General features: G+C 47.7%; 1 protein-coding gene across 3 annotated transcripts in view; it reads right to left on the reverse strand.

Annotated features, from left to right (window-relative positions):
- The window catches only part of MRAS (muscle RAS oncogene homolog), a 46,779-nt gene that overhangs the window by 5,306 nt on the left and 22,991 nt on the right, over window positions 1-18,482 (reverse strand). For 2 of the 3 annotated variants that reach the window (XM_063114846.1, XM_063114847.1), the window contains 2 exons: window positions 2,545-2,698; window positions 1,129-1,228 (listed from right to left, as the gene is read on the reverse strand). In XM_063114846.1, coding sequence (XP_062970916.1) covers window positions 1,129-1,228; window positions 2,545-2,698 — 254 coding nt within the window. Of the gene's footprint in view, window positions 1-1,124; window positions 1,229-2,544; window positions 2,699-18,482 lie in introns of all 3 variants that reach the window. The other variant, XM_063114848.1, reaches the window with a different exon arrangement.

The raw sequence follows: 18,482 nt of genomic DNA on the forward strand, positions 1-18,482 counted from the left end.
CCTGCTGCTGCCCCTTCTGCTGCCCTCACCCCAGTCACACTGGCTCCCGCACGGTTCCTCACTCCCACCTCAGGGCCTTTGCACTGATCACTGCCTCTGCTGGAATGTTCTTCCCCCAGAAATCTGCACGGCTCACTCCCCCAACTCCTGTGAGTCCCCGCTGAAATGGACCCCAACTACACTATTTGGAAAAGCGTCCCCCTCCACTCCATATTCCTTGTCCCCGTCCCTGACTTGCTTGTTTCCGCAGCACATGTCACCTTTTGCACACTCTAATGCGCTTTGTTTATTGTCTATCTCCCGTGACTGGAAGTAAGCACCTGAGGCAGGGATTGTCTCCCAGGGCTAGCACTACTGGACGAGTAAGCGAATGCACACAGAAGGCAGAGCACAGCAGAGCTAGCTCTCAGTGGGCCCCTCCTCCTTTTGCAGGGCTGGGCCCCCCTGGCTGAGGGAAGGGGGCAGCCTTGCAGCAGACTTCACAGCAGGCAGAGGGAATCTGTGCACAGCTGGCCCTGTGAGGCCAGAGGCACAGACTATGCCAGTGTTGGGAGCAGGGAAGAAGCCTGGAGACCCCACCTGGCATTGTCCAGAGGGCAAAGGGGCATCATCATGAACTGGAAAAACAAAGATGTCTGCAGATCTTCACCGCGTGGACTGGGATAGTGATACCCACCGCGGGCGTGGTTGTGAGGAGCAGATGGGACGCTGTGCGTGTGCCCCTAGCACAGAGCAGGGCTCAGTGAGCAGCCGCTCATCCCAATGATTCTGAGCATAACCAGGTGCTGTCTCAGAGAAACGGACAGAAGCCAACCACTCTGTACAGCCAGGCAGTGAATCAGCTGTGAGCGGGCTGAGCAGCCCTTGGCCAGGAGGCAGGTGAGCACCACAGCCTCCAGACCACTTTGAAGGTACCTGGTCCCCACATCAGAGCCTCTATGACTGACAGAGGGTGCCTTCTCTCTGGTCTACTGCCTTGTTTCCCAAGATATCTTCCCATCACATGCACTCTCTGTGGAATCCAGCTGGCTACCTCAGAGGCCCAAGAGCCATTTCCAAACACCAGGACTGCAGGAGTGACAGGTGACTGTCACACAGCCCTTTACCCCAACACACACACACACCTACATTGTGTTTGGTTGCCATTTCTCTTCCTTGCTCCCTGGTGATTTTCCTCAGGTGCATCAGATCAACCTTGTTGGCCACGAGGATCATTGGGAATGACTCCCTGGGAAATAAAGGAACGGCAGCTCTGTGAGGTCTTGCCACCCCCACACCTCAGGCAGCGCACAGCCCGCAGCGCCTCCCCAGGGGCCTGGTGCTGCAGAGACCCTTCCCTCCTCTCTTCCAGACAGGGGCAAGGGCTTAGGGGAAAGGGCCTGGGGGCTGCTGGTTGCCTTGGTTTGAAGCCTCAGGCCTGTTGCAAGGCCAGTGGGGAGACCCCAGCAGCTTCTGGCCCCAGGGCTGGCTCCCCAGACCTGGTGGCCATCTCTCGGTCATTCTAATGTAGTGGCCAGGCAGGGCAGCTGTGGGCATCAGCACCAACTCATGAAGAGCACCAGGACAGGGTCTAGCACATGGCTGGCTCTCGATAAATGGCAGCTGCAAAATTAGGATGGCTCCCAGGAGAGGAAGTGCAGGGTTGAGAGGCGTGTCTGCCTGAAAGATTCTTATTGACATGCGTGGCCAAATTGCTGTCCAAAAGTGACGAAATGTCAATCTCACAGAATCTTTGATAGCACTGGGTATTTTCATTAAAAAATTATAATTTGACAGGTAAAAAATGGCACTTTTTCCTTATATTTATTTGATTAGCAAGAAAGTTGGATATTTTCCCACATTTGAGTCATTTATGTTTTCTCTTTTGAGATTCATACATGTCAGGGGCTTACCCCACATTAAGCTATTGGGGCCCTCACGTGTCTGTGTGTGTCTTCTCTTACCTGGTAAAGTTATTAACACTTTGCCTTTGGAATAAATGTTCAATGGATTTTTTTCATCTTTGCTAGGATTTGTTCAAAGCCTGCTGTTTTCCTATTAGTTTGTTCTGTTCTTTTCTTTACATTGCCTCTTTGAGATCCAATTAACTAACAAGACCAGTTGGGCTTAAAACAGACTCCAAATTATTTAATTACTTCACATAATGCTAAGAGAAAAATGAGCCTTTAATTAGGAGCATATCGATCTCACTGTCAAATGCAATTTATCCAATTACAATATATACTGGAGAGAAAATTCATTTTTTCTTTGAACATAATATAATTTGATTAAATTGGATTCAAAAAACGAAGATGTTGCTGATGATTCCTTGATTGAGGAGATGGTTTAGGAGGGATGGGAGGGAGTGGACCCTTGAAGCCTTCGGAGCAGTTTGGCTGCGTGGAGAACTAGGGTAGGTGGTGGAGGGACCAGAGGGAGCCCTGTGGGGAGGGGAGGATTCAGCTCTGCCCCTGTGCCTGGCTTTCACCTGAAAATCTACGGGAGTCGGGGACAGACAGAGCCCCTCTGAGCCAGGGGCAGCGAGGCCCTGCCCAGCAGCCTCACCTGTCCTTGACGCGCAGGATGAGCTGGTGGAAGCGGTCCACGTGCTCGAAGCTGGCCTTGTCGGTGACGGAGAAGACGATGAGGAAGCCGTCCCCCGTGCGCATGTACTGCTCCCGCATGGCGCTGAACTCCTCCTGCCCGGCTGTGTCCAGAACTGGGGTGCGATGAGGCCACTCAGGGGCTGTCATCGTCCACCCTGGAGCCCCCACAGCCTGCAGACCCTGTGCTGCTGCTTCAGCATGAGGCTCCAACTGACCCATCTGTGGACCCACCAAACCCTCCTTCCCCAGTTCCAACCTGTAGTGCTCACTGGGCCTAAATTCTCTATCTACAGACAAGCTTCATAAAGTCAGTGGTCAGTTCTGTTGCAAAATCCCTTGGGGAGTCCCCAGACTTGCTGCAGCCCTCACAGCCTGTGATGCTTTGGGAAGCTACCTGACTCCCTGAGCCTCCATCTCCTCCTCTATGCAAAGGAAGCAACGCCTCCACCTGGCTGCCACCTGGGAGGAGGGCATGTTTGCCTGGAGGAGACCCCAGAGAGGCCATCCTAGGGCAGGAAGGGCTCCTCTGCCCTGTGTGGACAGATACCAGGCCGGCCTTGGGGAAGGACTGGGTGTGTCACAGGGCTGGCGGGAGGGGGAGCTGGGGTAGGAAGCAGGGGCAGCCGGGCAGGACCACTCAGCCAAGGCTCTTCCCCCAGCCCATCCCTCCCCCTCACTGCTCCCACCCATGCTGAGCTAAAGCGCTCACCCCTGTGTCTGTTTCCAGAGATCACAGCCACAGCTGGGGGAGGGGGTCTCTCTTTAGCAGTGCAGGCTGCACCCCCTCCCGCCCCCTGGGAGCACGAAGCCTGTGCCTGCAGCAGCCCCAAGCCCCCGCCCACTCATCAGCCCCCTTCCTATTCCCAGCTCACTCTATTCTCCACCAGACCAACTCCTCCTTCTCCCTGGAGGTGGTGGAGTGGGTGGTTACAGGTTTTGGAGCCAGACCACTGGGCTGAGTCTGGCTCCCTATTCCTAGGGTGTGACCCTGGGCAAGCTCACTTCTCTGTGCCTCCGTTTCCTAAAATGGGGACAGTCAGGGTTGTTTTGAGTTAATATATGTAATGCCCATTGAGCAGGGCTTGGCACCAAAGAGCCCTATAGGACAGTCTGCTGTGAGCCTGCCTTCCTCTCCAGGGTCCTTTCTCTCACTCTGGGCCTCCTAGAGGCCACCCTCTTGGCCTGGGACTCCTTCCTCTACCTCTGTCCCTTCTCCCCAAGCCCCAAGGAGAGGATCAGACTCTGACTCAGCATTCTGCTGCCCGAGCCCCCAGGACGCTCCCCTGACCCCAGCCTTTCCCAGTACACTCTTCTCACTGGCCATTTAACTGTCCCCAGCTGGACTATTAGCTCTTAGGGGCAGGGATCTGGTCTGTGTGAGTCATCTGGCCACTTGGGGCCTGGCACAAAAAGTGCCCAAACAGTACTTGAGTGAATAAATAAAGAAGTCTGCCAATTTTGTTCATCACTTAAGAAATGTCTGAGGACCTACTATGTGCCCGGCAGTGTGCTAGTCCCCGTGGATGCAAGGTGAATGGGACAAACAAAATCCTTGCTCTCACAGGTCTTATAATCTAGTAGAGAGACAGATAAACGAATGGCTAATAGAATTGTAGGTGGAGATACATACATACTATGAAGAACAAGGTAGTGGTTAGAGGGTCACTGGCAGCAGTTAACGTCATTTTGGATAGGGAAGGGGGGCATCTCTCAGGAGGTGACGCTTGATCAGTGAGTAAGTGATGGGAGGGAGGTGCCATGTGACCCAGGGGAAGTGCATTCCAGGCAGAGGGAACACGCAAACTTGAGGGCTATAAGGTGGGGGTGTGCAAGGGTTTGGGGGGCTCAGCTTTTGACACGGCCTTCAGAGCCCATCAGACACCTCTGTGGGACTCCAAATAAGCATCTGGAGACTTAAAGTCAGACACTGAGAAGAAAAGAGGGGGCAACAGATACAGATGTGGGAGCTGCCAGTGTGTCGACGGCAACATGTGCCACAGCAAGAGCTGTCGGGGACATGCAGGAGTCCACATTTCTTCAGGCAGGCACCTCTAGACAGTGCCTAAGAAGGTGGCCTGTCCCCACAGCCCGTCGTTGCTTGCACATACCCTGTGTCATGCAGCATTTCAGAGGGGCAACCGATGGACATGAGGACTGGATGTGCTGCAGGTGTTGGAGCCGCTCGAGGGAGGTTCTTGCCCATTCCCTGGGCTTCGGTCTCAGGTAGGAAATGAGGGGCGGGGCTCCTGGAGCTTCAGGTCCTTGCAGCTCCAACATCCTAGAACTATTTCATCTGGATGTAAAATGAAGGGGCCAGGAAGACAGGACCTACAGCTGAGGTCCAGAGGGGTGACGGAGCAGTTTCCCCAATATTTCCCACTGAGGGGGTGGGAAGACAGCACCTTCAACTGGAAGGACTGCAGCCTTTCTTTCCTAAATAAATCCCACTCAGAACTGCAATCAACAAAACAGATGAAAATGGCCTGAATTTGGCTGAAGTGGTGATGGGAAGGCCTGAACTGAACAGCAGAAGACATTAAGGTAACACTGTAATTAATATATTCACAGATTTTGAAGGCATATGTTATCTAACACAAAATTTAGAGATCTAGAAAATTTAAAAATACGATCATTAAAAAGTGTTTTAAAAAGCTCAACAGGGAGCTAAAAATCAAAATGGACCCTCTGGAAAGGAAAAATAGGCATTTCAGACATTGAAGGTCTTAGAATTGATATTACCCATGCTTTTGAAAAGAATTCTTGGAGAACATCCTCCAGCGAGGTGAAAAATAAATCCATGAAAGATAAAGATGAGTGGTATTAGGAACAGTAGTAAGCAAAGAAAACAGCAAAACACAAGAGTTAAGAGTTAAGTGTATGTGTAAATGTTGTTGCACAGTTTGAAGAGAACAGACGATAATTTAGAACTAAAGCTATGATCATCCATGTGTGAGGGTAGGGCCTGGAAAAGTAAGTTACCACTAAAGTTCTTGCCTAATTTGGGAAGAAGCTAAAGATTCCGATTACATGCAGATGCTGATAGAAAAATATAAGTACACATACACGTACGTATGTAGCGTAACCACGAGAAGAGCAGAAATAAAACCTAGAACTTCCTAGTCAACAGAGAAAAGAAAAACAGAACAAAGTAAATGGGACCAATCCAGAAAAAGGCAAAAGCAAACTTAACAAAAATAAGCAAGTATAATAAAAAGTAGATATAAAATAAGATGGCAGAAATAAATCTCACTACGACTAATCAGAGTAAATGCAAATGGGTTAAATTCACCAACTAAAAGCAGATCCTTAATACAAAATCCACTTGTCTACTACTTCCAAAAGACACATGTAAAGCAAAGTGAAATAAAAAGGGTAAAAAATGCAAGGATGAAAAGAGCATGCCAGCCACATGCTAACCAGAAGTGCATACACGAAGCAGAACTTAAGGCCAAATCACTAGGCAGGACAAAGACAGGGTATTTATGGGGAAAGGTACAAGCATCAAGAAATGCCAAAGTCATGAACCATAAGCACCTAAGAATGTTCCTTAAAAATGTGTATGTATAAAAAATTTTTTTTTTTTGGCGGCTGGCCAGTGTGGAGATCCAAACCCTTGACCTTGGTGTTAAAAGGCTGTGCTCCAACCAGGCTAACTGGCCAGCCTCTATAAAAAATTGATTATTAAAAACAGTAGAAACGGGCACATCCCATCGTCATTGTGAGAAACCTGAACAGACCTCTTTAAATGCTTAACTTTCAGAAATTAGCTAGAAAAGACAAAACAAAGAAAAAAGAAATCATCAAAGTAGAAATTACAAAAACGGGTGGAGGGAGAAAGCAGTTGATATCTAAAAATCAAAAGCTGATTCTTTGAAAGGACCAATTAAAAAAAAAAAAAACCTTTATCAATTCTTACCAGAGAAAAAAGAAAAGACAAGTAAACATTTGGAATGAGAAAGGTCTATTATGACTATGGATAAAGATATATGTTGAATTATGAGAGAAGACTATACACAATAAATTCTCAGTGAAATGAATGATTTAAAAAAAACATGAATGATCAAAATTGGCTCAAGAAAGTATATAAAACCCGAATACGCCAGTAATTGCAGACGAAATTGAAGAGACAAAACCTACACTACAAATGGCATGAAGCTATTCTTGGGCCCCAGAAGGGCAAGTGCAACCAGGCAGGAGGAGGTGGGGGCTGTGCTGGGCCTGCCCGGTTTGGGGTCCAGCCCTTGTCCAGCCCTGCCCTCCACACACATACATCTGGAAATGCCTGGGCACAGGTCCCTGGTGAGCAGTTCTGCCTCAAAGACATCCTGGGGAGGCTGAAGGCAGCTATGCTATTAAGAAATTATGATTCTGCCTGCATTCCCCATGCCTGATGTCATGAAGGTAGGAGGACTCCGGAGACAGAAAGTATTAGTCACTGTGGGAGAAGAGGTGTCCTGCCAGTGTGTGTGTGTGTGTGTGTGTGTGCGCGTGTGCGCGTGTGTGCGCACACCCCTCCCCCTCCCTTTCCCACTCCCCACGGGGCCTCAGGAGGCAAATCCCAGCGCAGGATACAGTCCGCGCCCTTTGGCTAAGAAGAGTCCCGCCCACTGTGTTCCTGCTGGCATCAAGGACTGTGTCAGGGACTTTATACATACCCGCCCTCTCTATCCTCTTCATGGCCTTGAAAGGAAGGTACTACCGCCCCCCTAGTACAGATGAGGACACTGAAGCCCAGGGAGTTAGAGGAACCCACACAAGGTCACATGCTGGGAAGGAGGTCATTCCTATTTCCCCAAGGGCCAGCTGCCCCAGCCTCTCCAGTCTTTTTCTTCAACCAGAGGGTGTGTATCATTCCACCCTAGAACCAACTGGGCTGTGCCCAAGCTGTGACCTCCAACTGGAAGGCCTTCTCCCCTCCTCCGCTAGGCTGTCCCAGTGCCCTCCAGCTCACTGCAGTCCACCCCCTCCTCCTCAGAGGAGGGCCAGGCCTCTGACCTCTGACCTTTGTCTCTGAACCTTCTTGTTGCCTGTGTCATCTGTCCTCCAAGGTTGTGTCTCCAGGCCCAGCTCAGCCCCCACCACTGGGAGGAGCCCTAGAGGGTGGTAGCCTGGCTTTCATTTCCCTGAGTCCCCCAGAAGCTTCAGTACCTAGTGAGGGCTCAAAAAATACCCACAGATTGACTAGACAAGTCATACGCATGCTATAGGAAATGCTGAAGCCATGTGAAAACAGCCCACTATTAGCTTTAAGGGAAATCACTAAAAACTGACTTTTTAACTTTCATAACACACCATTCCGGGTAAAATAAGGGTTCTGGAATATCAAACAATAAAGATAATAATTTCTAGAGATAATATGCTTCCAAGGTCCATGACTAGAGTCTTCTACGCAGACCCACCATGGGAGGCAGGAGTGATTGTGCCCATTTTACAGCAGAGTTAGGCAGGGAAGCCTGTGCCTTTCCTAGGAAGAGATTCAAATAAAATAGCATCACCTGGTTGAGCTTTAGTGATGTGGGCTCTGGGCCCCACTTTCTGGGCAGAGCTGTGAGGGAGCAGGCTGGTGCTGGGCAGAGGGGCCAGATATGTCACCCCTGCACTGTTCCCAGAAAGAGAGCTGCTTTCTTCTGCTTCTCCAAAGTGCTGGCAGGTGTGGAAGGCCAGGCCACTTGGGACTCTCTAAGGGCAGGGAGCCGAAAGTCCTGTAGCAGGCACCCTGGTGATGGACGGGGGAAGATTCCTCTGGCAGTGCCCTCAACCTCCTCAACACGCTGACTTACAAGTCAGTTTATTTTAAAAATAAAAGTCAGTGGGGTTTTATTTCTGTTCTTCTGGTTGTTATGCTGTATACGTAAGGGTGTGTATACTTCTATTTTTCCATCAGCATCTGGATGTAATCTGACTTAAGGACAACATCAGAGAGAAGCGCTAGCCACCGACCCCAGGGGACGCTCATTCTAGAGGCCACACAACTGCAGCTGTGGGATGCAGTAAGGAGGCCATGTGGTGAGTTTTCAGGAGGTCCATGATCCCCTGAGTTGGTGACATTCTGGGGAGATGGTCCATGGCTCTGTGAGATTCTTAGAGGAGCCTGGAACGTGACTCCCTGTCTTCCCCCTCAAATGTTGCTCCCAGTGAGGGAAGAGAAGAAAGCAGGGAATCTACAGCTCAGGAACATCACAGAATCAGACGGGAGCCCGGGAGGGCCTGGCAGTGTAGAGGAACCCATTTCCACCTCACGATCACTCTGGGACGCCAGCCTTTTACAGGGGAAGACACTGCGGCAGGGCCGAGCTAGTGACCTGCTCAGGTTCATACTGCTAATGAACGGTAGATGCAGGATTTGAACCCCAGTCTGTCTGAGTCCGAGCCTTGCCCTGCTCCTTGCACAACCTGTCTTTGGTGATTCCAGTGCCGGCCGATTTGTGAGTCCATCAGCCATTTGTGGCTGCACGGCTTTGTGAATACACTGAAAACCACTGAACGGTATATGTGAACTTTACACGTGAATCATATCACAAGAAAAAAGTTATACAAGAAAAACAATCAGCCTACCTCTCTTTCTCTGAAATGCGTGCTCCAGCGGCCCACACTATGGATGGTGACCTGGCCATCTGCCATCTGAGACCAGGCCCCGCAGCGGGGCACTGGCTCTGGTTCCTTCCCTCTCCTGTATCATCCCTTTTCTCTCTCTATTGGTTTATTTCCATCAGTAAACATGCTACAATTTCTCTCATCTTAAAAAATAAAACTAAATGAAACTAAAATAAAACCTCCCAAATTAAAAATAAACCCACCCTGCCCCATGTCTCCCTCGGGCCACCCCCATTTCCCTACCCCTCTTCCCAGCAACGCGCCTTCACCTGTCTGTCCTCACTGCCGGCTCATCCTCCCTCCCCTCCCTCTGGAACCCACTCAGATCAGACTTTTATTCCCCACCACTCCACCAGAATCAATCTTGACAAGTCCCCAATGACCTCCATGTCACTGAATCCAAAGGGCACTTCTCAGTCCCCATCCCGGGTCCCCTCGGCATGCATTTGATGTGGCTGGCATTCTGTCCTTTGCGAAGCACCTCCTCCGCCTGGCTGTGGGCCGCTGCGCTCTGCGACCACAGTGGCTGGTCCTGCTCTGTCCACTCCCCCCCAGCCTCTACACACTGTGGGTCCTCTAACCCCATTCACTTCCCCGGTGCTCTCTCATCTCGTGGCTTTACATGTCAACTCCAATTTCCATCTCCAGCCCACATGTCTCCCCTATTCCAGGCTCAGATATCCAGCTGCTGCCTTGCTTCTCCTTGTGCGTGTGAAAGGCATCTCAGATTTAACATGTCAAAAGTTAGACTCTTGATTTCCCTCCAAAACTTGCTTTTCACCAGTCTTCCTGATCTTGAGAAACATAACTCTATTCTACCAGTTGTGCAGGTCAAAGACTCTTCTCTCCCTACCCCTACCCTATATACTCCCATAAACAAATCCTGTGGTTTCCCCTTCAAAATACATCCAGAATCTACCCTCTCCCATCACCTCCTCCACTAGTGCCCTGTTTCACCATCAGGGCCTCTTAACTGGTCTCCCCGATTCTGTCCTGGTTCCCCTATGTTTGTTCTCCACATCAGAGCCAGAGGAAGCCTTTTAGAACACCAGACAGATCATGTCCTTCCTTTGCTCAAAACCCTCCAATGGCTTCTTATTTCCCTGCAAGGCCCTGTGAGACCAGTCCCCTGCAGCAACCTCTCTGACCTCTCCTGCTGGCCTCCTGTCACTTGCTCTGCACCCTTGCCTCCTAGCTATTCCCCAAACAAGCCAGGCTCAGGGCCTTTGCACCTGATACTTTCACTGCCTGAGATTCTCTTCCCCCAGATACAGGTACAGCTTTCTCCTTCAGGTTTCTGCTCCAACATCACCTCATCAGGAGGCTTTCCCTGACCCGTCTACGTAAGCTAGCAACCCCTTCCTAACTGTCTATTCCCTTCCCCTGCCTTATTCTTCTTCATAGCATTTATCTCCACCTGACAGCATACATTGCTTCTGCTGCCCGCCCACCCCGCCAGGGTAACATAAGTTCATGACAGCAGGGGCTTTGTTTTGCCAATTGCTGCATCCTCAGAGGCTCAGAGAGAGCCAGGTACACAGCAGGTACTACCAAGTGTTTGCTGAATGAATTAGTGACACACCCAGGTACAGAAGACTCAAGAGTCCAATCCACACTTCTCGGGGGTGGCCGGGGGAGGGGAGGTAGTATCCCTAAGTCAAGCCTCACTCCTCGACCTCTCCAGACACAGAGGCATGGGTCAGTGCCCCCTGTCCACACAGAGCATGGGTCAGTACCTCCATCCACACAGTGCTCCTCATTCACCAAGCCACCCTTGTAAATCACATTAGAGCAAATCAGAGCAACAACAGCATCTACTGAGGTTTACTATGTGCCAAGCCCCTCGCAAATGCCTAGTTTCCTCACTCAATAAACAATAATTAAACACCTAATAGGTGCCAGGTCTGGGCTGGCATTAGAGATGCAATGGTGGGCAAAGGACATAGTCCCATTCCTCAAGGAGCTTACAATTTATTTCTTCATTTATTCCTTGCAATAGCTGTGAGGGTATATCCCATCTGGATACAGACCCCACCAGTGAGGGACCAAGGTCTTCATCCAGAGGCTGTCTCTGCCCAAAGGGAAGAGGGGTCCCAGTCATCAGACCTGGGCACGGTGAGCACAGGCTGACAGAGGCTACCCGGGGGCCTGGAACTGGTGGCATCACCCAACACAAGGGCAGACAGGAGAGGTCTCACACCCACCGGTCAGGTTGGTGTGCTTGGCTCAAGCTAGTCACATGACATGTTTTTGCTGGCTGGTACAGGGATTGAACCCTGACCTTAGTGTTATCAGCACCACACTCTAACCAACTGAGCTAACCGGCCGGCCAAGGTGACGTGACTTCTAATTGTGATCAACATGAAGTTCTGAAATTAGGGCAAAACCGCACATTAACTGCAGGAGTACAGGACAGGTCAGCAATGTAAGAGGAAAAACACCTGGAGTGTGGGGTGCTGACAAGCTTGGAAGGAGCTCGGGCTGTGCTGAGACTCTGGGACGGGGACATACGCATTCCACTCCCACCTGCATCACTGAGTCCCAGCCTTGCTGAGCTGATTCTGGATCCTCCAGCCCCAGGCTGGCTAGTGGGGCTATGGTGAGCACAGAGCAGCACAGATCCCTGGCTTTGGGGTCAGAGGGCACAGGGCTCTACTCAGCTGTGTGACCTGGAGCATATTACCTCATGACTCCTCTCAGTCTCAGTTCCCTTGCCTGCAGGGCCCGCCTGGCAGGCGCTGGGGCAGGAGGTCTGGGGTTCCCAGGGGAAGGGCTGCTGGGACACAGGGCGGCAGCAGCAGCAATTGTGCCATGGTACAGAGTCTGTCACTATTTTATCAACTAGTACAGCAGTGCTGGTATATGCTGGCTGCAGAGCAGCTGTGCTCACCTATGAAGTGATCTAATCACACTTTAATAATCTCAATTTAGCAGAATTATTACAAGGATGAAATAAAGCAATCTTGTAAAGCCCACAGCATGGGGTCTGGCCTTCAAGAAAAGTCTGGTCAGTAGAACCACTACCATTGCCCTGAGGGCAGAAGGAGCAACAGCAAGAAAGGAGATCCGGCCTCAATGTGAGGAAGGGCTTTCTACCAGCAAGCACCGCCCTGGGCACCAAGTTACTGGAAGCAGTCAAGCAGCGTGGCTGTGCAGCCAGGATAAAGGGTCAAGCAAGGGCCCGCAGGGCTGGATTTCATAATCTCAGGCCAGCGGCCATGCTCCCTCATAAAGGGAAAGAGGAAAATTCCTCCCACATCACGGCAGGCAGGGAATTCGGAGGACTGGTGGAGGGACAGGCCAGCTCTGCTGCACCCCATTCTTGGTTGGGATCCATGAGGAAGTGCCCACTTTGAGCATAGGAGCCCACTGGGTAAAGCCCCTGACTGAGAAAAAAACCCTCAATAAATATTCCTTTTCCTCTTGCTGTCCTTCCAACGTCCTTCTCTCCTCCCTGTCTCCAGAAAGAATGCGGATCCGAGTGTTCCAGGAAAAGCCAGGTCTAAGCCCCTTGGAGAAGACAACAGCACTTGTGTCTGAGGTTTGGGCAGAAGCCAGGGTGGAAATGTCCCGGCTTCTGAGGGTATAGGAGAAGAGCCAGGCTTTTACTCTTTGCAAAGACTGAGCCCTTGCTGGGGAGATGGGGGGTAGAAGGCTGCAGAGCTGGCCGAAGAGCCTCTAGGTGGGAAGGGGTTTCCTGAGACTCAGGGCCACTGCTGTTCTCCACTGATGGGAGAAAGATGCAAGCTTCCAGAGGCTAACTGCACAGAGGGTGAGGCTGGGAACCATAAGGGAAAGGCGGGGCAAGGAGGCCCAGAAACTGCCCCTGTTGTAAGGGGGCAGAGGATTTGGTTAGCATCCTAAACTAGAGGCCCAAGGCTTGGACCAAAGCAGAAGACAGCATGACATGGGGGAGGATGTGCTTGGCAGTCAGGACACTCTAGGCCTGGCTCTGCTGCTAGTGAGGTCTGACCCTAGGCCAGTCACTCCTCTGTCTGCACCTCTGGTTCCTCAGCTGTGGAGTGAGGAAGTTGACACCACAAAGTTTAGCACCTTCCTGCCCTAACCCAGCAGGAAAAACAGGCACACAAGAACTCTAAGACAAAAGAAATACCCATCAGACATTATTAGCACACCCACGTTCATAGCAGCATTATTCACAATAGCCAAAAGGTGGAAGCAGCGCATGTCCCCAACACATGGATAGATCGTCAAGATGTGGTGCATACATGCAGTGGAATATTATTCAGCTTAAAAAAGATAGTACATTCAGACTCATGCTACAGAATGGATGAATCTTGAAGATATTATGCTAAGTAAAACAAGCTGGTCACAAAAGGACCAATATTGTAAGATTCCACTTACCACAGCACTTATAATGAGGTATGTAGAGTAACCAAACTCATAGGGACAAAGAAGAATGGTGGCTCCTAGGAACCGGGGGGGGGGGGGGACACAGAGTTAGTGTTTAATGGGTACAGAGTTTCACTTGGGAAAGAGGAGAAAGTTCTGGAGATGGACGCTGGGGACAGTTGCAGAACAATGTGAACGTACTTTATGCCACTGAACTGTATACTTGAAAATGACTACGATGGTAAAATTTTATGTTATATACATTTCACCACAATAAAAAAAATCAAATACAAAACTCCAAGACTCTGCCTAAGGCTCAGGGCTTCCTGATTCATGAAGCGAGAGAACTGGGGTGAGGGGAGTCACGCAGTGGAAAGCCAGGGCGACGTGGGGTCCACAGTCAGAGACCGGAAGAGGGGGCCGGGGCGGATGGAGACAGTGGAGCTGAAAACCCCGGCGCCGAGGGGTGGGGGCCAGAAGGAGAGGAAGAGACGTTCCCAGAGTTGGGCCCTTGATGAGGGAAGAACTCAGAGCAGGCTTGTTCCAAAGCCTGGGGTCCCACAGGCACGGGGGAGCTGGCTGTGCCCTGCCTCTTAGGTTCTGGAAGGACACGGGCAATGTGGCCTCTTCAAAGAAAACAAGAAACAGGTTCGTAAGGAAGCGGGAAGCCTGTGAGAATCCTCAGTGTGGAAACCACCGAGAAGGTTTCCCTAAAACCTGACAAATCTCTGATGTGAGATTCAGATCGGAACTGGAGCACCTGGCCCTTTGAAGGACCTTGGGCAAGGAGTAGGAAGGGCAGGTGAGGTGTCTGGTGATCCTGATAATTCAGCCACACCCCCTTCTCCCGGGGTTTCCATCTCCCATCTCCAGGGACACAGGAATCAGCTGGGTCACGTGGGAGAGGATTCCCTACCCAACCAGACTGACAATGTGTAGGACTCAAAGGAGAGTCGAACCATTGCTGTCATGTGAAACTCTGTGCTTTATTTCCTTCCTGTACAAAATGGAGATAACAACAGTAGCTACCACACAGTGTCTGTAAGGATGAAAAGAGCCTATGCAACCTGCTTAGCACGGGCCTTCCACACACAAATTGCCAGATAAACATCACTGTCATCATAATTACTCTCCTCCTCCTCTTCAGCATTGGCCTTGCTTTTACTCTTTCTGAGTCCGGAAGAAGAGAAACCGCAGAGTTCACAGCACTCAGAGTTCACTGGGGTATGAGGCGACCGCAGGCAACCCCAGGCCTGGCACCTCCCCCAAGACAGGGAGGCCTCCAGGAAAGCAGGACCTCAGGGCTCTGGGGGACAGGGAGAGTCCTGGCCACCCCAGGGCCGCACACCTCCCCAGAGTTCAGCCCTAGAAAGGTTCAGAGTCACACTGAAGCCTAAATGCAAACAGCCTTTGATTAAAGTTCCCAAAATGCGGGGCAGCTTTTTAAATGCCATACTAATTAACAGTTAGCCTTCCTTTTCTTAATAGAAGACCTACTGAGTACAGTAGAGAAGTGAGCTACCCTGGGAATCTGGTATCTGCTCCTGAGGAAGGCCTAGGTGGGCAACGCCCTAAATCAGGGCTGACTCTGGAGCAGGATTAGAGCCTCGGCAAATTCATGCTTATGAAGCAATGTGCACCCATGTTTCCCCTCTCCCTGCTGCTACAGCTATAAATGTTACCACAAAATCTTTCTAGAAATCACCCCTGAGGATGATAAATAAAACTTTATTTTTTTCTCAGAAACTAATCTAAAGTCCAAAGTTACTTAGAAAAAAGTTAGAGAAGTTTATATGGCTATACGAGAGAAACAACATTGAATGAGCTCGAACTATGTTACCAGGCACAGTGGTACTTTCTTACGTGCATTATGAAATGTTTTTCAGAATATTTTCTGTGGAATGTAGCCCAGAATGATGTGCAAAAAATGGTCTCTTTGAGAAACCCTAGGGACAATATATCCTATGACTAGACTTCTAATATATGTTTGTATATTAAAGGTTCTTATAAGTTCTGCAATAAAGAAATTTGTTTACATTTAACTCGATATATCCCAAAATGCAGTGTATATATTCCAATGGGTGATGCATGAAGTGACTTTAGAAACTGCATAAATATAAGGTTTTACATTTAATAGTTATATATATATATATTTATTTTAATGTGAGTTAGAAAAATGTAAATAATATAGCTAGCACAGCAAACCTGTGACTGCACATATATTGTTCAGGATTCATTCATTCATATATTCATTCCACAAATGTTTACTGAGGACCTACTATGAGCCAAGCAGTATTCTAGATGCTAGGGATACTCAGTAAACAAAATAAAGTCTCTGCTCTCATAGATTTATATTTTAGTGAGGAGGGACAAAAACTCAAACAAATAAGTATATAATATGTTCAACAGTGAAAGTTAGGATAAAGAAAAACAGAGTTGGGCAGGGGGATAGAAATGACAGGGGTGGGTGGATACTAGCATAGATGGTGTGGTCAGGTAAGACCTCCTAGATAAAGTGACATTTGAGCTGAGACCTAAGTGAAGTGAGTATTTCTGCAGGAAGAACATTCTAAGCAGAGAGAACACAAAATGCAAAGTCCCTGAGGTGGGACCGTGCTTGGTACCTGTGGCATTGTTCAGAGTCCCAGGGCTGCAGATAAGACCCTGAAGGATGCTACTTCTATTGAGATATAATTCATAAACCATAATATTCACCCCTTTGAAGTATATATTTCTGAGTTTTTTAGTATATTCACAAAGTTGCATTTTTTTTTAAGTGATGATTTGGTTCTGCTTCTAGCCAAGATGGAGTAATAGGGATCAGGTTTACTTTCTCATCTGAGGAACCAAAAAGCGGACAAAATATATGAAACAATGGTTTTCAAGACACCAGACATCGGCCAACTAAGGACAGTGAGCCTTGAGAGGTGGGCTACAAAATCAGAGAGGGTGTCGATGAGTGACCACCTTATTGCCTTGAGAGAGTTTCCAGGCTGCAGTGCAAGGAGGGGAAACCCAGGCATAAAGAAAGTCATTTGATAACAATCAAAGGGCCACTTCCTCAGAAGGACATATCAGTCCTAAACTGATAACAGTTTATGCACCTGATCAGTCCTATGCACTTAATAACAGAGTGTTAAAATATATGCAGAAAAACTGAGAGAACTGAAAGGAAAAAATAGGCAAATCCACAATTATACGCTAAACTTCAACATCCTTCTTTCAGTAATTGGCATAACAAATAGAAAATCAATAAAGAGAGAGAAAACGTACACAACACTATCAACCAACTTGATCTAATTGACTGTCATAGAACACTCCACCCAAAACCAGCAGAAGACACTTTCTTTTCACGTGCACATGGAAGATTTACCAAGACAGATCATGTTCTGGACAATAAAACAAGCCTCAGTAAGTTTTAAAGAATTCAAATAATACACTGTATACAAGGGTACTTCAAAAAGTTCATGGAAAAACAGAATTAAAAGATAATACGAATCTTTCCATGAACTTTTTGAAGACTACTTGTGTTCTCTAACACGATGGAATTAAAATAGAGACCAGGAACAGAAAGATCTCTGGAAAATTCCTAAATACTTGAAAACTAAAAAATATTCTTCTAAATAACTTATGAGTCAAAGAAAAAATCAAAAGGGAAATTAGAAAGTATTTTGAACTTAATGAAAATGAAAACACAATATATTAAAATTTGTGGGATGTAGCTAAAAGAGTAGTTAGGGGGAATTTATAACACCAAAAGAATATTTTAGAAAAGAAGACATGTCTCAAATCAATAACTTTAAAAAATTAGACCAAGAAGAGAAAATTAAATCCAAAGTAAGCAGACAAAAAGAAATAATAAAGATAAGAGTGAAAATCAATGGAACCACATGAGAAAATCAATGGATACAAAAGTTGGTTCCTTGAGAAAAATCAATGACATTGATAAGTCTCTAGCCAGCCTGATCAGGAAAAAAAGAGAAAACACAAACTACCAAAGTTAGGAACAGGAGACGTGATACCACTACAGATCCTACAGATATTAAAAGATAATAAGGAAATATTATAAACAACTTTATTCCAATAAATTTGATAACTTTGATGAACTGAACAAACTTTTAACAGACATAAACTACCAAAGCTCAGTAAACAATAGAGATAAATAGCCCTATATCTATTGAAGAAATTTAATTTATAGTTAAAAACCTTCCTACAAAGAAAACTCCAGGCCCAAATGGCCTTGTTGGTGAATTCTACTAAACATTTAAGGAAGAAATAATAACAACATTACTCAAACTCTTCCAGAAAACTGAAGAAAGGGGATACTTCCCACCTCATTCTATAAGGCCAGCACTACTCTGATACCAAAATCAGACAAAGACATTACAAGAAAACTGCAGACCAATATCCCTCAAGAACATAGACATAAAAATTCTAAGCAAAATTTTAGCACATCAAAGCTAACAATATATTAAAGGATAATACATCATCACCAAGTGGGGTTTATCCCAGGAATGCAATGTTGATTTAACATTAGAAAAAAATCAATGTAATTCACCACATCAACAAACTAAAAAAGAAAAACCATATATGATTATCTCAGTAGACAAAGAAAAAGCATTTGACAAAATCCAACATCCATTCCTGATAAAAACTCTGAGCAAACTAGGAATTGAAAGGAATCTCCAAAAAAAACCTATAGCTAACATCATACTTAATGCTGAAAGACTGGAAGCTTCCCTTTTAATTTCAAGAACAAGACACTTGAAAACTGAAATTAAAAAAAAAATCATTTACAATAACATCAATACAGATGTAGGTATAAATGTGAAAAAATATGTAAAAGACCTATGCACTCAAAACTACCGAAAATTGATGAGAAAAAGTAAAGACCAAAATAAATGGACAGAGATACTGTGTTCATGGGTTGGAAGGCTCAGCATGGTTAAG

Source organism: Cynocephalus volans, chromosome 11, assembly GCF_027409185.1.
Source record: "Cynocephalus volans isolate mCynVol1 chromosome 11, mCynVol1.pri, whole genome shotgun sequence".
Lineage (NCBI taxonomy): Eukaryota > Metazoa > Chordata > Mammalia > Dermoptera > Cynocephalidae > Cynocephalus > Cynocephalus volans.